The sequence below is a fragment of the Eulemur rufifrons genome, chromosome 17 (assembly GCF_041146395.1).
Source record: "Eulemur rufifrons isolate Redbay chromosome 17, OSU_ERuf_1, whole genome shotgun sequence".
In the NCBI taxonomy this organism is placed as follows: domain Eukaryota; kingdom Metazoa; phylum Chordata; class Mammalia; order Primates; family Lemuridae; genus Eulemur; species Eulemur rufifrons.
In genome coordinates this window covers 31,269,552-31,289,005 of record NC_090999.1, presented here as the reverse complement: position 1 = coordinate 31,289,005, position 19,454 = coordinate 31,269,552, and the positions used below count along the sequence as shown (strand labels likewise).

Here is a 19,454-nt window from a genome sequence, read left to right as displayed (position 1 = left end):
GCTATGTATATTTGGATATACATCAAGCAGACCGTTCAATTTCTACTATTTTTCCTTCTACTTCAGTGTTAATCTTCTCCTGTTATTTGTGTGTATCTATGTGCATATAGGTTTTGCCCTCAGTTTCCCTCAGGAATATTAAATTGCTTCTTTTGTTCACTTTATGGGGCTTAGAGCATGGTATGGTCGGAAATAAGAGTAGTGACCATTTACTGCATATTTACTATAGCGTCAAACGCTATATTGTTGTTTGAATACGGCAAAACTATGTACAAACAAGAATTCAGGGAGAAGATAAACCTTGGATATCATAAAGGGCCCTAGGCATTTATTCATGTACCGGTTACCCAAACTTCACTGAGGAAGTAAACAGTAACACAAAAGGCACTTTGCTTTTAATATTCTTGTCGAATAACCATCACTTTTATATGACTAAAATCCATCAATCACAAAACTAAATAACAGATAAGGCTCATTTAGTGACATGAGGTATATTAGTTTTCATCTGAACCTTGGACAATCACCCACATTTACTTTGTGATCATCTAATGATGTATGTACCTATGTGTGTACGTGTATATGCATATACTCACACATGGGTGTATACACACACATTCCAGGGAATATAACAATAGAAACCATGTTTTTGATACCAAATTGTTATTTTAAACAATGGAAATAGAAGGAAATAAAAGACCTCACTACACTAGATTGAAAGGTTAATTTAAAAAACATTTAATACAAGAAAAACTTCACAGATTAAAAAACACAATACACACGATTACTCTTGCCCATCTCTGTCAGCAAACTTTGTCACCAATCCTAGGTATTCATATGCCATCCCAGCTTTGTCTCAGATGATTTTTAGCAATTTCACCCAAACCACCCTATTCTATATCTTGGGTAACAAGAAAATTCCAGTGCTTTTTATGATGCTCTCTTCTGCATTTCTGTCTCATTCTCCCCAGGCCTGTTTATATCAAACCTCTAAAGCTCCAAATCACTCACATGGCCTTGCCAACGGATATGTTATTTTAAATGATAAACCTGCATTCCTAATGATAAAGCTATGATCACTTTTTTTATTGCATGTTTTTGGTTAAAAAGTAACCCTTTTTCCCATACTGAAATGTGTAAGACTGATTTCTAGGAATATCCTGTTACTATAACAGTTTGAAGAAAGAAATCAGTTATGCCAGAAAACTCACTTTTTGGAAACAAAAACCAAAATATTTTGCCATCATACTGAAAAAATATAAAAGTCAGGGTATACAATACATTCTTATAAAAATAATTTTATCTTCCTTTCATTTTAACACAGCAACTACAAAGATCATAATGTTGTGATTAATTTATATACTGTACTAATGCTATCCTATATACTAAGTAAATGCAAGTGAATTTTAAAAATAACAACTCTACATCTTTTGCTCATTTTTACTAACAGTTTCAAGGTGTACTCAAGATGTAAATCAAGTTAATTTTGAGGAAAGCATTTGTTTTGTTGTTTTTTTTTTGTGCAGACTAGTTCACCCTCCTCCTTGTTTATCCACATTTTATTTGAGAGAAGTTCAAAATGTCAACACAAGATGGTGCACTAAAAGAAAGTTCTCAAATTATATTAAGTGATCAAGATTAGGTGTCTCTTTGCTCACAGAAGGGATATCTGATTCAAGGAAGAGAAACTGAATCATTCTTCCATAACGAAACATAAACGGTGATATTGTAGACTAGCCTTATCCCACATTCAACTGATTCCCATTCAATCCCCTACCCTGACAAATTCTGCTAAGACTGCTATTTATGTAGAAATCACTGACATCAATTCAAAATAACACATAATCATTTAAGAGCTATTACCATTTAAGTGTAAGGCCAAGTTTTATTACACATACTTTAATACAAAGTATGTATGCCTAAATACAACCAAGTGTGTATATTACTTATTAATTCATTATGAGTTTGTAACAAATCTATTAGTTTCAATTTGTAAAATACTACCTACTCTTAATATTATATAATTATATTGCCTTGAAGCAATTAATCTCTATTTAGACTATAAAACCATGGCAAGTCCCTCTATTATCAACAGATACATATTTGCTATATAATATTCATTATGCTCCATTTAAAAGCACGGGCAATTTTTATATATGTTCCTAAGACAAGATTTATTTTAGAAATTTTTGGCTACTATAAATACATTTTTAGTTTTATTTGAATCAAAGTGATTTAAATGTGAGCAATAAAAACATGTTTTTTAAAAAAATGTTTTTAAGCCCTAAAGAATATTTTAGAAACTAACTGTATTTTAGAAAATTTGTGTTTTCAATGAGTTTAAATTACGCTCTACTGAAAATAGAAATGATACAACTCTGAAGAATCTAGCTATATATTTATATAGAGAGATAAGCATGGTTTAGGTGAGTGGTTTTCAAACATTTTTGCCATGGTCTTTTTGTTCAAACAAAGTATTTTACATAAGGCCAATATATAAAAAAGACAAAAATGGAGCTTGTTCCACTTGGAGCATGCGTGCAGTTCAGTTTTCCTATCTGTAAAATGGGAATAAAAATAATATCTAGTTCTCCATGTTGATAACAAGAACAAGTGAGATAAGGTTTATAAAATCTCCTGGAGGTATGGAGAACTGCTTAAATATTAACAATATCAGGTAACCTGAAGAAGCTGTCTCTGCTACTTGCTTTAACTCAATATGTATACAAAGGTAAGTATCTAATAAAAAGGTTTTCTTTGAAGCATATTTTTATTTGCATATTAATAGTTCCTCAAAACTCTTAATTTATTGCTGCAATCTTTCTTACTAAAAAAAGAAATAAGCAGGGTAAATATAAATTCCTGATTTTAAAACTGGTGTTGAAAAAATATGAGAATAATTATACGAATATCTTTTAGAACCACAAAACCTACAAGTCTTTAATTCTCCATATTTACAGTCTTACAGTTAATGTTTTGGGTTCCGTTTGTTGGGTCAAGAGACACATTCAGCATGGGGAAAGGTTTAGTGTCCATTAAGAGAGAGAGAAATCCCACAGCAATTGAGATAGATTCACAGGAAGGTAGGATCAGGTCTAATTAAAACTGAACCCATAGTGATTCATATTTGCCTCATACAACAAAAGAAGTTTGAGCATTAAAACCAATTTCTATTCAGTTTGGATATAAAAAAAAGTCATGTTTCTGAACTAAGTTTTTTGGCATAATCATTATTTTAGTTTAGCTTGTGTTTCAGAACTTAAAATCTAGACTTCTATGACTGGGAGGGGTTGTTAAAAGCATGCTTTTTCATCCATTCTTTGAATGTTAAAGTCCGACCTAAATACAAGAAGACCTACCTGTTTTAGAAAGTAAAATGTGACACACCCAGGTTTACCTTCATGCTCAGTTTCTCATGAATTTTCACGGGAATGCCTTAAACTATGACCAAATTATAAGTGGGTGCTGTTAATTTCACTCAGAAAATAGGCTCCTTAGTTAGAAACATCAGCCCAAGGTCCACAGTAAGGCTGGATACACAAAAATATAGATTCTCAGGTTTCTCAGTAGACTTTGTTTCAACAGGATTGACTGGGCATCACTCTCAAGTGGGTGTTAGACGTGTGCGAATATATCTGGGAACCAGCAGACTAGAATCTCATGCCTGATCAAACTACTCAAAACAAGTAATTCAGGACAATTTCACATGACAGAAGAAGAGAATGAGATCATAATTCTCATATTATATGTCGATGTGGGAACTGGGAAAGTCTATTAACCAGGGACACACAGAATGATTGTCAAGTATCAATGACAGAGGTCTGACTTTGCAGGAACATTAATTCACACAACCACGTGGTTTTCTCTAGCGGAGATCAGCAGCTCACATGTAGCGCTTGAAGAAGACAAATAATTGCACTGATCCAAGATTGAGTTGTTTAAAAGAGAGTATAATGAAAAGACAACGGCATTAGGAATTTAGAAGCTAATTAAACTGTGGTATTTCTGGCAATAAATCCTTGTTTCCTACAAACACTTGATGAAAACAGTCAACATCTGTTTGTGTTTCACAGAATCAAGATGGTTCTTTCTGTTTGCTTCTCTTCCTTTGAACATGAGAAGTTTCTTTGATTTTCATTTCCTGATCTGATTTCCTATGTCACTTATCTTACTATTTAAGCACTCTTAAAGAGTTTGCTGCATTAACACTCTAGCTGATTCCAAAATGGAGAGAACCACTCATTTGGTTTCGGTTTGGTTTTCTGATGAAAATACAAACTGCACTTTGAAACTGAAAATCCATGACTCTCTGAACAATTCTCCCGACGTTAATGTGAGTGTTGTGCAGATTCAAAGTGGTATGTGTCAGGACTTAAACCCGGGAGTGACCTTTATAAACTTTGTAAACAAAAGTGAAAATTGGAGCTCTGGGGTGTTTCTAAATAAGTCATTTAGTTCCCCATATTGCAGAAAGTGTGACATGTTAACCCAGACTTCTGAGTAGAGTAACAGTACAAAAGCAGAGACTAAAATTTTGGGACCTGGTGGGGAATAAAGGATAAAAGAGGATTTATGTCATTCAAAAAACAATCAGGCTTGAGAAAAGAGGAAAAATATGAGAAAGAGTTTGAATTTGTAAAGAGGGAGATCTAACAAATCGAGTTTTATTTAATATATTTAATCACCAACTGGGTTATAACTTATCCTCTTTATATTGTATCTCTGGGACTTATTATAGCTTTTAATGTGTCATATGGGCTGAATAAAAAGTCAATGAATCAATTTATTGGTTAATATCCCTTAAGAAATTAAATATTTTATATATTACTCTTAAGTTTACAGCAAAACATATTGCAATGTAAATACAAGAAAGACATAGAGAAAAAGGAGTGCACCCAACTTAGGAAAAACATGTTTCACAAAATCAAGGTAGTTCTTTCTGTTTGTCTCTCTCCTCTGAACACGTAAGTTTCTTTGATTTCATTTCCTGATCTGATTTCATGTCACTTATCTTACTATTTAAGAAATCAAAGTAAGTTTTCTTATTTCCTTAGATATCAGTCTGCATCACAGCAATAAGAAACCATCTGATAACTAGCTATAATATATTTATTTTAAAAATGTTTCCTCTCTTACAAAAGCACATCTGCTTTTTAAAAAAGACCACAAACTTCACTGATGCAGTTATAAAGTCAAACAAAATTTGGAGTAAGGCACGAAGAATACTAATATCAACAATGATATTTTCACCACTTACCCAGTAATTAAAATACAAAGAATGAACTCCCAACAATGTGTACACTATGTTTTCAGGATATATTTAATAAATGTAGTCAATTCAAGTCCACAAGTCAAGAGTAAGAACCACTGCCCCAATGCCATTCTATGAGTATTAGAAGCCTGTCTCTATTACTTGCTAACAGAGTAACAATGAAAAAGTTGCTATTTTCCTCATCTGTAAAGTAGGGATAATAATATTTAATATCTACCTCAGAGTTAGTGTGAGGAATAAATTTGATAATGCACATAAAGCACTTTGAAAACTTGATCACATAAAAAAGCACTCAAAATGCATTTGTGATTGATAACATTACCATCATTACTATGTTATCAATGCAATGGAAATGGCCTTGCTATATAGAATAAACAATAGATCAAGATTGCCATATGAACAGTGACAAAGCAAAAATGTTGCTCTTAAGTTGATTAGGCTGAGATGATCAGAAGATTCTCCCCATTCTCATCATAACTACACATTTCCATGTGTCAAATGGAAATAAACTTGCACATTTAATAATTAGATGCTGATTTAGTTAATTTGGGTTGTAGAATAGCATTATATCTCTGAAGGAAAAGTTGACTGGCAAAAAAAAAGATAGCATATAGATTGCAAGAAATAAAACTCTTTTTCTCATATGTTTCTCCTAAATAAAATAAAACAAATATATCATAAAACCTGACAGATGAACGACACCAATTGGACATCAGACTGAGGTGGGGGGTGGGGGAGGGGATGGGGGTATGCCTACACAATGAGTGCATTGCGCACCGTTTGGGGAGTGGTAACACTTGAAGGTGCTGACTCGGGAAAGGGGGGGTGGGGAAAAAATATGAAACTATTGTTTTTAACTTGCACTGTTCACTTAATAATTTATCATGAATATTTCCCATATTAAAAAAAATGAAAAAATAAAAAAAAAACAAAACAAACCTGACAGATGATTTTATTCCTAAAATGACTATTATACACGTTTTTTAAAAGTACAAATCTTGAAATACAATAAAGTTCTAATAAAATTATCACTTTCAAAGTTTTGTGTTTTATCTTTTCAAATACATACTCCAAAAGGCAAGACAACCGTCTCTTGAAATGTGTAACACAAACTCTGGCATGGTGCCTTCTGCTTATCAAACCTTCAATACACATTTATGATGCAGAGTTTTGAAATCAGACAGAATTAGGTTCAAAGCCAAGCTTCTACCTATATTTTCTGGGAAACCTTGAACAAACTGCTTAACCTCTATAAACCTTAGTCTCCTTATTTGCACCATGGGAACAAAAATACCTATGCCACAAGTGTTTCATGAAAATCAAATAAAGAAGCAATATGCCAAATATCTACACACAGTGCCTGGCACACAGCCCCCAACAGTCTCCCTCTCTCCTATTAATCACATTAGCTCAATCATTATCTTCATATTTACATACATTTTGAAAATATCAGCCTACATTTCCAATGCTGGAGGAAGCAGAATGGAATTCATTCACAAAGAGCTCATATTACTGAATCTGTCTAATACCTTTCTGGATGACAAACTCAAAACACTTGTCTTTATTTCTGCCTGACTTGGAATTCGTGCAGTACTAAACCTGATACCTGGAGTGGGAACTCCAAACATTTACAACAAATGTTTTAGCCACTGCTGTGTGAGGCAATAGATAACAACTGAGGCAAACAACAGACTAAACCAAAAAGCTTAACAGAAAAGGCTGGGGATTGAGATGTTCATAAGGGCTATAAAAAGCTCCCATATAGGCCGGGCGCGGTGGCTCACGCCTGTAATCCTAGCACTCTGGGAGGCCGAGGTGGGTGGATCGTTTGAGCTCAGGAGTTCGAGACCAGCCTGAGCAAGAGCGAGACCCCATCTCTACTAAAAATAGAAAGAAATTATATGGACAGCTAAAAATATATATAGAAAAAATTAGCCGGGCATGGTGGCGCATGCCTGTAGTCCCAGCTACTCGGGAGGCTGAGACAGGAGGATCGCTTGAGCTCAGGAGTTTGAGGTTGCTGTGAGCTAGGCTGACGCCACGGCACTCACTCTAGCCTGGGCAACAGAGTGAGACTCTGTCTCAAAAAAAAAAAAAAAAAAAAAAAAAAAAAGCTCCCATATATTGCTGGGAATCCGGAAAGCCATGAGGTTGCTGTGACTGTGTGCGTTCTCAAGGAAGACTTTAGAAGGCCTTAAATCTAACTTCAGGCTGACCTTAAGGCTCTCTGCAAGCAGAGAGTAAAGGGTAAGGCCAGTCAAAACAGTTTGGCTGAGATCTGAATCCCAGAGTTGCCACGTTATTATATGCTATATGTCCAGTTTTCAACACAAATTTATAAGGAATGCAAAGAAAATAAGAAAGTAAGTCCCATATACAGGAAAAAAGGTGGCCAACAGGAAGAGTCCAAGAGAAATCAGAGATGCTGGACTTACTAGACAAAGACTTTAAATCACTATTTTTAAAATGTCCGAAGAGCTAAAGGAAACTATAAATAACTAAAAGAAAGACAATGTCTCAAGAAATAGAGAATCTCAAAAGATAGAATTTATAAAAATGAGCCAAATAGAAATTCAAAAGTTGAAAGGCATAATAACTGATAGAAAAAAGTTAGATTTGAGCAAGCAGAAAAAATAATCAGTGAACTTGAACACAGGTCAATGGAGATTATCTAACATAAAGAACAGCAAGAATAAAGAATGAAGATAAATTTAAAAAGCCTAAGAGATCTGTGGGACACCATCATGCAAACATACAGATAATAGAATTATCCCAGAAAGAAAGAGAAGAGATGTAAGTAGAATATTTGAATAAATATGGCTTAAAATATCCCAAATTCATAAAAATATTAATCTATATTTCAAAGAAACCCTATTAACTCCAAATAGGATGAGTATAGATGGATAGATATATATGAGTATATATATATATATATGAGTATAGATGGATAGATAGCTGTTAGGTAAATATATATAAGAAACGTAAGAAACACATTCCTAATACCAAACTACTTGCTCTTTCACAGACTCCTTCAGAAGTAATACTAATTCATTTTTTCAAAACTATGCCTCATAGTATGTTAAATAATTTGCTCAATAGAGTATTTGCTTTAAACTGTATTTATTTACTTACTTATTTTTATATATCAAAACTTTTTATTTATATTCTAAATCAATACTAACATACCACCAACAAGAACTTACCCTAAGCATAGGGCCATTTTGAAACACGTGTGGCTCATCACAAACCACACAGTATTCATTCAATACAGGGATCCGCTGTTCAGCAAACTCAATTGTCTGAATAAAACAATAAGGAGAAAGCATTCAGTCGAGTTCATAAGTGAGTCGAAAATATTTCTACAACGGATGGAGTTTTGGCTCATACCTGCACTAGGAAGCCACGGTCTCGTATTGGAATGCATTTTGCACCATTTGGCTATAAAAAGCAAAATAAAAAAACAAAATAACTTTATACATAAATTACAGCCTTTTACTTTTTGCAACAATGAATACAAAAGTGATCTTTCTAAGATCCCATGAAATATGAATTAAGTCACTGATTATGACATCAAGATTTTAGAATTTCTTTATTCACTCTATTATAAATACCCTTTCTGCCATTACTACTGCAATCTTTGCCTATACCAAATGAACAGCATTCTTCATTTCTGATCCTCTAGTAAAAATGGTTGTCACCTTTACATTATCACAAAAACTTGTTTCCTCATTACTCATCGGCAAATGCTCATTCCTCTTCATTAGAGTACTTCAATTTTATTTTACAATCAGATGCAATTATTCCTCCAAGAAAATATTAGGCAGCTACTGAAAGTGGCACACCACCAAAATATGTATTAAATATTATGCCCAGCCATATGAGAGGACATTAAAACACATAAGAAACTTTCTTTCACAAAATATCTGAAATTATCTTTCTTGGGTGAAACTATCACGGGGAACATTCCACTATGTAGTTGTTCAACATTATTTTCTCCATGTCCTTAAAGCTTATCTTTGAATAGAAGTATGATATTCACATAAAATTATCAACATACTCAAATTTTTGTAAAATAAATATAATTTGACAGTACAATTTACATTTTAATTTTAGAAATAAATCTACATAAGAATAACATTACTGTCTGAAAGCAGTATCTTATTTTTTTCGATTTCATCTGTTGCTGGGTGTATCCATATTAATGGTTAGAGGTAAATACGCACCTCCACATACACACATACATTTAGTAAAAGGACACAACACTTTTTATCAATTATTTTGAATATGCAAATAATATACATAAGAAAGGCCTATTTCTTCACCTGAAATTGGCTATAATGTCAATCACTGTATTGGTAAATTTTGTGTAAGACTGATTCCGAATAAATATCACCAAAAGGACTTAGTTATTAGTACAGTCAGCTCCTGGCCCCATATGTTTCCAAAAAACAGCTTCTATGTAAAGTGGACGCTAAGAACAACTTCAAGTGAGAATCTGGAAAATAGCAGTAAATGCTGCTTCTCTCCACAGGTAACAACATGCGTGGGCAAAATTCTCCTCTTACATGTAACTGGAAGATTACTCTTAATTTAACTGCATGAAAAACATGGTCCTCCCACTACTCATGTCAGAAAACCAGAGATTAGATCAACCTGCTTAATAAAATATTAAAATTGCATGGTTTCTTAGAAGGAAAAACTTTTTGAATCCAATTGACTTCCTTTCATTTTTAGGAGCATTCATTACTGTGATAGGAATTTGGACTGGACCTCCAGTAAATAGCTACATTTATTTTTTCAGAATCAAAGCTGACATTTCAGTGCCACTTGCAAATATCTGGTATGCAAAACAATATCAAAAAAGAAAAAAGCAGATTAAAACAAATAACAAACAAACAAAAACAGTTTTGCTTCTTTCTTCCACCAGATCTTATTAAAAAAAAAAAAAATCTACTGCACCTTAGCTAACATTTAAGAACTCAAGATGAAAATATTTACGCACAGCAATCTGGGAAGATGAAGATGAAGATGGTGTTAAGATACCAATAAGCCCTGAGGTAAGAGAGAGCCTTCTGCCCTCTGCATTAGGTTCCTTGAAAAGCTCAGTTTTGGATGACTTGGGGGCACTGGAGTAGGACTTGCTAAGCAATTTGTGGTTTTTCAGCCCATATAATTCTTCCATTCTGAGATTACTGGAGTAAGACCTGCTTAACAGTTTGTGGGGCTTTAGGTTGGTGTTGTGCTCACATCGTGGATCTCCAGAACAAGATCGAGTCAATAGTTTATGTGACTTTAGAGTGAGGCAGTCCTCTTGCTTAACGGCTGCAGGGCAGGAACGGTTCAAGAGTTTGTGTGATTTAATTGTTGTCATTGCCTGCTCAGCCCTGGGATCGCTGGACAGGGAGCGACCAAAGGTCCTGTGCGACTTTGCAGTGCACACGTCATCAGTCTTGACTGTGCTGGAACAAGTCCTCCGTAGCAGCTTGTGCGTTTTGGAGATTCCGTCTTGCTCAGATTTCAGTTTGGATTTGCTTTTACCACAACCAGGGGGAGGATAACTTGGCGACCTTCAAAATGGAACAGCAATTAATACATGGCAAATCATGGGTATAACAGACCACAGAGAACACCTGTCAAGCTGAAAGTCAACTGTGCTGTAACATTTTACCACCTCATTTTAACACAGCCTACCCAGTTAACACTAAGTCAAATGTATCTGCAGAGTGATCACAGGACTTGAATCCCATTTTTCTTGAGAAGGAAAAAAAAAAAAATTCTAAGATTTCCGCCCCCATCTATCCCAGAGTCCTATATGGAATTAATTTTGTAGAGAAAACTCTGTGTGATTAGGAAACAAATATAGTTTTAGTAAATTCAACCAACGCTAAAGAAATAAAAACTCTAAACATAGGATGAATGTATGTATTTTTGATGGAATGCATGTCAATCAGTCCTTTCTTTGAAGTCATAAAGAAAATAAACAGATGCCCAGATTATAGAAAGAATGCTGAAAGCATGGAGTATCCATGCTCAGCATTTGGTAAGACAATGATGAAGTTATCTGTTACCAACCTGCGCAAAGTAGAAAATAAATGCAGGGGAGACTTCACTTTCTTCTCTGACAACTTTTTATTGTGCAGGCAATTGGATTTTTCTTTGCTCTGTTTCCACTGCTGTGTAACAAATGTCTGCATGATTCTGTCAACCCAAAGGTAACTCTGTTATCACAGTTCCAAGGTAATTTCAGTGAATATTTCTATATTTATTATGTAGAGAATGCATTTATCAAAGGAAAATAAACACACAGTAGTCAGTGAGATGCTAATTAAGAATCATACAAGATTTTTCATATGAAGGAAAGCATCATATTTCAAATTACCAGGCCTTTACTGTGACTAATTATGTCACAGCAAATTATAATAATTACTAACTGTTAACATAATTAAATTATAATATAACTTGATATAATTAATAATCCTAATGACAGAAGAAGTGACAGAAGAGCAAAAATACAAAGAATTATAAGGACAGCCTTCAGGATCAACAACTTTAGCTGGAGTGGCAAAACAAATTCTAAATTCTTTTGTTTGTGCTGGAAATACAATTTAAAAAAAAATTATGTTACTAATTGATGTTATTTATTAAGATACAAGTAAAGCCAATTTCTTGTTACTTGATTTGCTTCTGTATTTTTCTTCATGGAAAGGAAAACAAAATAAAACTGTAAAATTACATATAAAAATAAACAATGCAAAATTGGCTCCATGTAGAACTATGTGGTCAGCAAATTGTGTCTTCAGTACAGCCCATCTATCTTTAAATATGCTATTTTTTAAAATTTGGATATTCTTAAAATTTTTAGTTCCTATTGTAAGGCAAGAACTTGGTAACTCTTAATCTCAAGATTTGCTATGTCAAGATTACTTCATCAGTGCTTTATGGTAAAGAATTCCGGAAAGTCAACTGTGAATTTCAACACTGCTTTTTGAGATGGGTCGCAGGCTGGGATGGCTTTTCTGTATCCCACCTTAAAAATGGCAGTGGATGTAGGTCCCCTACACTGATATTTAAGTAGATATGAAATTTTACAATTAAATATTAAGTGTGCAATAAATTAAACATTTTGATTTTCTTTCAAAAATCACTTCAGCATTGCCTGTTTTTCATGCTTTTTTTAGTTATTTCTAACACAGATCGCTTTTGAATAGGAAAGTGGTACTAACATTTGTTTACTAGTTACTATATTCGGGGAGTAAATTAGGAATATTATTAATACATACACATTTTCCCCTTTAATTTTCAGAGCACCCTCCGCAAGTAGCAATTATTCCACATATTTCACAAATAAGGTAAGGTAATGAAATCTGCGCAAGGTAGCCTGGATAAAAGTGACAGAGCTGCAGTGTCTATTGTCAAATAAGGGTTTTCATATGTATAATGTATGTTATTCAAAAGGGACAAACGTGACTCCCATCATGAGGCCAATTATTAAATTCCTTATTACATTCTTCAAGATTGTTGAGTCTTAACAAACTAACTCGGATCTCCAGAAAGTATATCACTTAGGTTTACTACTCCAACCTTTCTCTGCTAGTTTTGGTGAGTTCAGAAGAAGAAACAGTCACGTGCAAAATTATTTAGGGTCCTTTTAACAGTAGAAGTGGTGAGAAAAAACGGAGTAAAACTGCAATGAATAATGCCATGATTCCAAATTTGCAGTAAATTTGCTCAGAGCTCAAGATAAGGGAAAATTTTTATTATACACTTTATGTTTAAAGTTTTTTTCCATCCACAATTTCAGTAGGATTGAAATGTAATTGTGTTATTTACATTTATTTTACATTGAAATGTAAAAGTGTTATCATCACTTCTCCCTGTACCTAATCTGAAAGCCCCATTGACACCACCGTTCACACCAAGCAGAGTCAGATCTTCTTCCTACAAAAAATTGCTATCCCACTGCACCATTCCCTAAGAAAGGGTTTGCCTAGTCTTGATAAGCTAATTGGAACAAAAAAACTAACACTAACAGGTCAAAATGGGAAAATTTTTCCCATTGTCATATTACATTAGCATTCTAAAGTTTGATTTTCAACATCTAAAATCAGTAATTCTTAACTTGGATACCCAGATTCCTAGATATTCTTGGATGCAAAAGGAGTTAATTTATAAAACATTTAATGTTGTGTTTAATTTCAGTGGTAATCTAAAGAATACATATGAGCACATTTGGTATGATAACCACCTCCTGGTAACACAGCTACTAAGAGATTTCAGTATTCACATTCGAGTTGAGTTCACTATTGTGCTGGCATGAAGAGCTATTACCATTGCCACTGGCTGATGATAAAAAGAAGAAAAATAAGATTTCAGGCTAAACTATACATTTGCACCAAGTGAAGAGCAGATGATGTCACAGCTAGAGATGCAAATAAAGGTTCCAGGGTAGTTTAAACAGAGAAAGTCAAATACATATGAATGACATCATGATTTTCTTCATGCTTATTTTAAAAAGAACTATGCATTAGAGAAGCCAATATTATATTCAAACTGTGGGGGTGAAAGAGCTTCAGCAAAACATTATCCATTAGATTGAATTAACAGTATGAATTTGAATTTTGAGTGTTTTATTTTGATTTGCACTTAAGTCGTAAATTGAATTTGGTTTTATAAATGTAGAACTCTACATATGAAAAATGGATTCCTAATTTGATGTTGTAAATATTGAAGGGAACCCTGGAGATGTGTGATATTTTCCCCCCTTTAAACAGTTTGATCTATGTAGACTCAACATAAAACCATACGAAGTTCAAGATTATTTCCATTGTCTAAGATATGCTCATCCTTGGAATGATAGATACTCTATTTGACACTGATGACTGCATCTGTTTCAGGTCACCTAGTAAAAAAATATGCAAGTATTTTATCTTTTAGGCTCTTTTGACTTCACATTCTCTCAATATTCATTCAATGCCAAACACACATTCCATGTATGATATCAAAAAAAAAAGATATCTAGGATTATATGAAAGGCAGATTAGTGTGCAGATCAAAATTATTGACCTGCAGTCAAATTCTAGCTCTATCATTTTCTTGCTATGTGACCTTAAACAAGTTGTTCAACCTCTCTGGGCCTCAATATTTCATCATCTAGGAAATGTGGTGATAACAATACTTAACTTAATAGGGTTGTTGTAAAGATTAAGTGACTTCATACAGGTTGGGCACTTTTCTAAGTGCCTGACATATAATAAGTGCTGCATAAGTATTTGCTGCTGCTATTGTGTTAAGATCCTCCTCCCACCCAAAACACACCAGAACAAAGGATAAATGAGTGTCTCTTATTTACTGAAAATGCACCGAAGCAATACAAAGGGCCTAGATTCTAAACCTAACTTCCTAACTTGCTGTAGTTTCTGGGAAAATAATCTCTTTATATTTCAGTTTCTTCTTATACATTATTGTGAGGACGAGATAGGATTTTTAAAATTATGTAATTTTAGACTAGAAAAAACCTTAAGGATCACAGCCAAACCTAATTATAATTAAGGAAACTTAAATATATCAGGCTCATCTAAAAAAAATTCTAGTCCATATTAACAAACTTTCCATACAGCTAAAATTTATCCCCAAAAGTAAGTAACTTTTTGAAAACATTAATCATTTGAACGGGAATATTAATTAAATCTGTTATGTATTCTACTTGGTACTTAAAGCAGTGAACACAGCACACAGCTTTCTTTAAGTTGTCAGGATTGCAATTACATACATAGTTTCTTTTCCTGAGCCTATATAATGTACTTAGAAGCCATTATGAGTAGAAATCTATTTATTCCGAGACTTCTTTGCTTTTGTAATACTTGTCTTGTTTTGAATAACCCCACCACATTTTTTTTAAAAGTTCTTAAGTGGCATACAAAAGTACATAAAGGAAAACAATATAAAATCAAGGGAGGAAATTGGTGAGGGGAAAATCATAGAAAAAAAAATGTGGCAAGGTCAGGTGGTATCCAACTTGGATGGCATAATAGTCTCCATGCTCATCTCCAACACGTGTTAAGATATGCGCTCAATGCAGGAAATAAAATCCAATCAGAAAAATAAAACTAACTGCACTGGGAAAGCTGACTAGAATGGAAAACTGAGAAAATTTCTCCTGTGAATTCTTGTAACAAAACAGTGCGTAATATACTGTGCTAAACATACACCATAAATTGAATTTAGCTTTAGAGAGGCAGAATTCTAAACACTAAGGGTTCATTACTTAATTTCATATTTGCACATCTTTAAACCCAACAGTGGGTATTTATAAGAATTTTTTTTCTTTCAAATGTGGTCTATGCACAACTCATATCTGAGCAATGCTGACTTACTTTAAGTCATAAAAACTTGAAACAATTTTAGAGCTCCATGACCTGTACAACCCTGGATATCACACATGAGCCTTCCTACATCACACAAAATGACCTCAACAAGTTCTCTACTTAGTAAACAAAATAGATAGTTTCAATGTGTTTTCTCTTAGACTATTGCTCAGTAAAGACCGATGTATGATGCCAAATTAAAATTCATTAACATAAAAGTGAACATGTGAACTGCATGAAGGGCCTAACACCTGTGTTTAAGTATACAGTTCTCCAATGGTCTCTCTTGGTAAATTTACATTTAAGTGAAATTTGCAGATTCAGAAGAATAAATAATTTTTCAGGATTCTCCATAAATACAAATTCTTAAAGCAGATATTTTAATAACTATAGAATTTACTGTCTATGTTCTGACCTTGGCTAATTGAGGTACATGCCTACATTTTAAAGGTCAGTTCAATAGAGGCAGTTTTATGTCTTCCTATGAAAAGTTGAGGCCCATCTATACTCTATGTCTGAAGAGAAAACCAAATTCCCTCTGCGTGGAAGGTCACCAAAGGGAAACACGAGAGCAGCATCATTATTTTCTTCAGGGAAAACCAGAGGAAGCACTCTGAATCCATACCGAACCACAGGCCAATGGGCCCCAAAGGTCTATGCCTTAGATCACACCAATGACCATTTGATTTTAGAAAAAGTTTAAAGAGAATTCTTGTGTCTGTAACTTATAGGTATTCTTTTTCTACTCTAAGATGCAATTTCTTTGCTGCCACTGTATCTGGCTCTATCAGTGTTTACTTCTTCTGTTTTTAAAAAATAGATTTTTATATAAAATAAACTTTAAGACCAGAAAACAGAAATAAATTAGAGTTCAACAGTGGAAAAACTACCAATAAGCCTCTGTGAGATTTTACGAGGCAATACACAAGAGCATCATTCATCTTTTCCTGATGCTCAAAAACTATTATCATTTATTTCTATTTCAAGTCTATTAAAAATACCATAGTGTGCCAGAATCCTAGTGACTACATAAATGCAATGCCATATGGGCTAATACTGACATATTGAAGAATGTATCTGCCTATTCAAATTAATTACATATATATTATATTTTTGAAAAACCAAGTCCATTTATAAGAGATAAGCCAAGTCATTGTATGAGTGAGTCAAGGTCCAAACAGGAAATAAAGAGTGTATTTACAAAAGGAGTGTTTCAAAGGTATAGACATGGGAAGTAGGGATAGTACAGCAGCCCAAGGCTAGTAGCTGCTAAACTCTTACCACCTCTAGGAACAAGCAGGTGGAATCATCAATAGAACCTAGTAAGAAAGTCATGCAAAGGCTGCAGCCTGGGGCAGAACGGGAAGCTTCAGTTGAGGACTAATCAGCTCAAGATGACCTCCTAGGGAGGAAACCGGGGCAACAGTCCTCCCATCTGACTGTCCTCTTCCCTCTGCTGGTCACATTTGGAGCATAGAGACACAGGAGCCTGCGTCCACACAGGCCAGCCTCCCCAGGTGGGGTGCCAGGTATTGGAGGGAAGGGAGAACTGGGGTGACAAATAAGACCCTGGCCCAGGCAGGTAAGTGAGCTCTGCTAACTAATTTATCAGTGCAGCTCCTAACATCAGGATGATTTCCTCTCCTGAGGCACTCACTTCGAAAAGCCCTTATTAAAAAAAAAAACAAAAACATTTTTTAAAAGAATGCAAAACAATAACTCAGTTCTCTCTAACAGAAATTTACTTTAATACACTTTGGCAAACTTACTTTTTTAGCTGATGTCCCAATCCAAATCGTTCTTTTGTGGAAATCTGAAAGACATCAACAGTGGGCACTGGAAAAGAAAAAAAATCACAGTCAAATACTGACTTGAAATTCAACCATCAGCCAGGAAAAAAAGTTAAGTATTAGTATATATGTGTGTCTACACATACACACACCCTTAAAAATAGTGTACACACAGTCCTATACATTGCTATTTATGCTATATATAAAGAGATCATGGTTGGTTAGTATATATTAATGTATAATATATGCATATGTAAATGTATATGTGTAACGATGAAGAATGATCTCCAAAATAAGCAACAGCTTAAATATCCATGTATAGGACAGTGTGCTATTTTTTAGAGAGACACGTTTGTATACACATACACCATTTTTAGAATAAAACAATGGGAGCTGAGGATAAGGCATAGGAGACTTACTTTTCACTGTATATCTCTCCTCTCGTGTGGTTTATACACTTACCAGGTATATACAGTTTCTCTTTAAGTCAATAACTATAATGTTTATGAAATTAATAACTGCTCTCAAAAAAATCATTTATCATTTATCTTTCACCAGTTTAGAGTATTTCGTGGGTGCCCCCGTGCCAGTGACTATAGATGGAAGAGTAAAAACACACACTCAGATATCTCTGCCCCATGACCTGCAGTCAGTGGAAGGAGACAGACGAAAAACAGGTAAGAAAATAGGTACAATGCTAAAGGGCGGTAAAGGCTCTAGAGAAAAATAAAGAAGGGAAATGGTATGGGGCTGCAGGTTACGTGAGCACAGGTTTCAATGTTTGACACTTATGAACAGGAAGAAAAGCATCCCCGCCAGAGGAAATGACAAGGGCAATGCCCCTGAAGACAAGATATGCGTACATGTGCTAGCTGGACAGAGTGAAAAAGGTATGTCAGGGGATGGGAGCAGGGAAGGGCCATGGGTGGGGCTGTGTAGGATCAACTTGTCAAAGGGCAAAGGAAGAAATAGGAAAATCAGTCAGGAACTTATCACAGGAAGTGAGGCAAGAATTATAGGGCTTGGCTCCATGGAGGTGATAAACATTTTGGATTCACATTTCCAGGTGACGGACTGATTTGAGGAGTGGGAAAAAGACGAATCAGGGATGAATCCAAGGATCATTGCCTGAGCAACTAGACGGATGAACTTACCAACTCCTGTTATGTAAAAGCCTGAAGGAGAAACAGGTCTGGAGAGGTGGAGAAGACTGGTTATCTGACTATTTTAAATTTGAGATGCTTATTTGACACTCAAATGGAAAAATTAAGTAGGCAATTGGATAAAGAAGCCCAACACTTAGGCATTGAGGTGAGAGGAATATACTACAGATATAATTTTGGATTCACCAGAATATATGTGTGTTTAAAGGCACTTTGTGAACATATAAGGGGGAGAGAGAAAGTCTGGCTAGGTCAGCAAAGAACACTGGAAAAAATGGCCAGGAGAACGAAAGATTCCAGAGCACTGCTGATCTGGACACAAATTCAAAAACTTTTTCAAGGAGGAGGTAAACAACTGTTAACAAATACTGTTAAGTCAATCAAGATGAGGACTCAAAGTTGGTTATGGGATAATTTGGCAATATTGAAGTTACTGGTGACAGTGACAAGAGCAATGCTTGTGAAATGGTGGGCTCAAAACCAGGCTTGAATGGATTTGAGGAGAAAAAAGAGGAAAGAAAATGAAGTAAGCTACTAGAGACCAATCTAATCAAGAAATTTAAGTCAAGGGAAGCAGTCAGTATTAGGGTCCCAACTGAAGAGGAATTTGAGGTCAAGAGGGTTTTTTTTTTGTTTGTTTGTTTGAAGATAGAAATCTTTGCTGGTGGGAATCTTCCGGGAGAAAAAGAGAAATGAATAGCACGGGAAGGAGGATGCTGGAAATGAGTTTTATTTAGGTGAAAGGGGATGGAAACTTGTGTTCAAAGGATGCCATTACATAGGAGCTCAGCTACTGCCATTCACAGCTGCAGCAGGGACAGCAGGCAACTACAGCAAAGACTTTTGCTCATAGGACCTTCTCAGATCA

The 19,454-nt window shown here is 34.7% G+C and overlaps 1 protein-coding gene across 4 annotated transcripts in view; it reads right to left on the bottom strand.

The window, feature by feature from the left end:
• Window positions 1-19,454, bottom strand: part of PARP8 (poly(ADP-ribose) polymerase family member 8) — a 157,599-nt gene that overhangs the window by 31,484 nt on the left and 106,661 nt on the right. For all 4 annotated transcript variants that reach the window (XM_069492704.1, XM_069492702.1, XM_069492705.1 and 1 more), the window contains 5 exons: window positions 17,403-17,469; window positions 11,342-11,467; window positions 10,272-10,836; window positions 8,657-8,707; window positions 8,473-8,568 (listed from right to left, as the gene is read on the bottom strand). In XM_069492704.1, coding sequence (XP_069348805.1) covers window positions 8,473-8,568; window positions 8,657-8,707; window positions 10,272-10,836; window positions 11,342-11,467; window positions 17,403-17,469 — 905 coding nt within the window. The remainder of the gene's footprint in view (window positions 1-8,472; window positions 8,569-8,656; window positions 8,708-10,271; window positions 10,837-11,341; window positions 11,468-17,402; window positions 17,470-19,454) is intronic.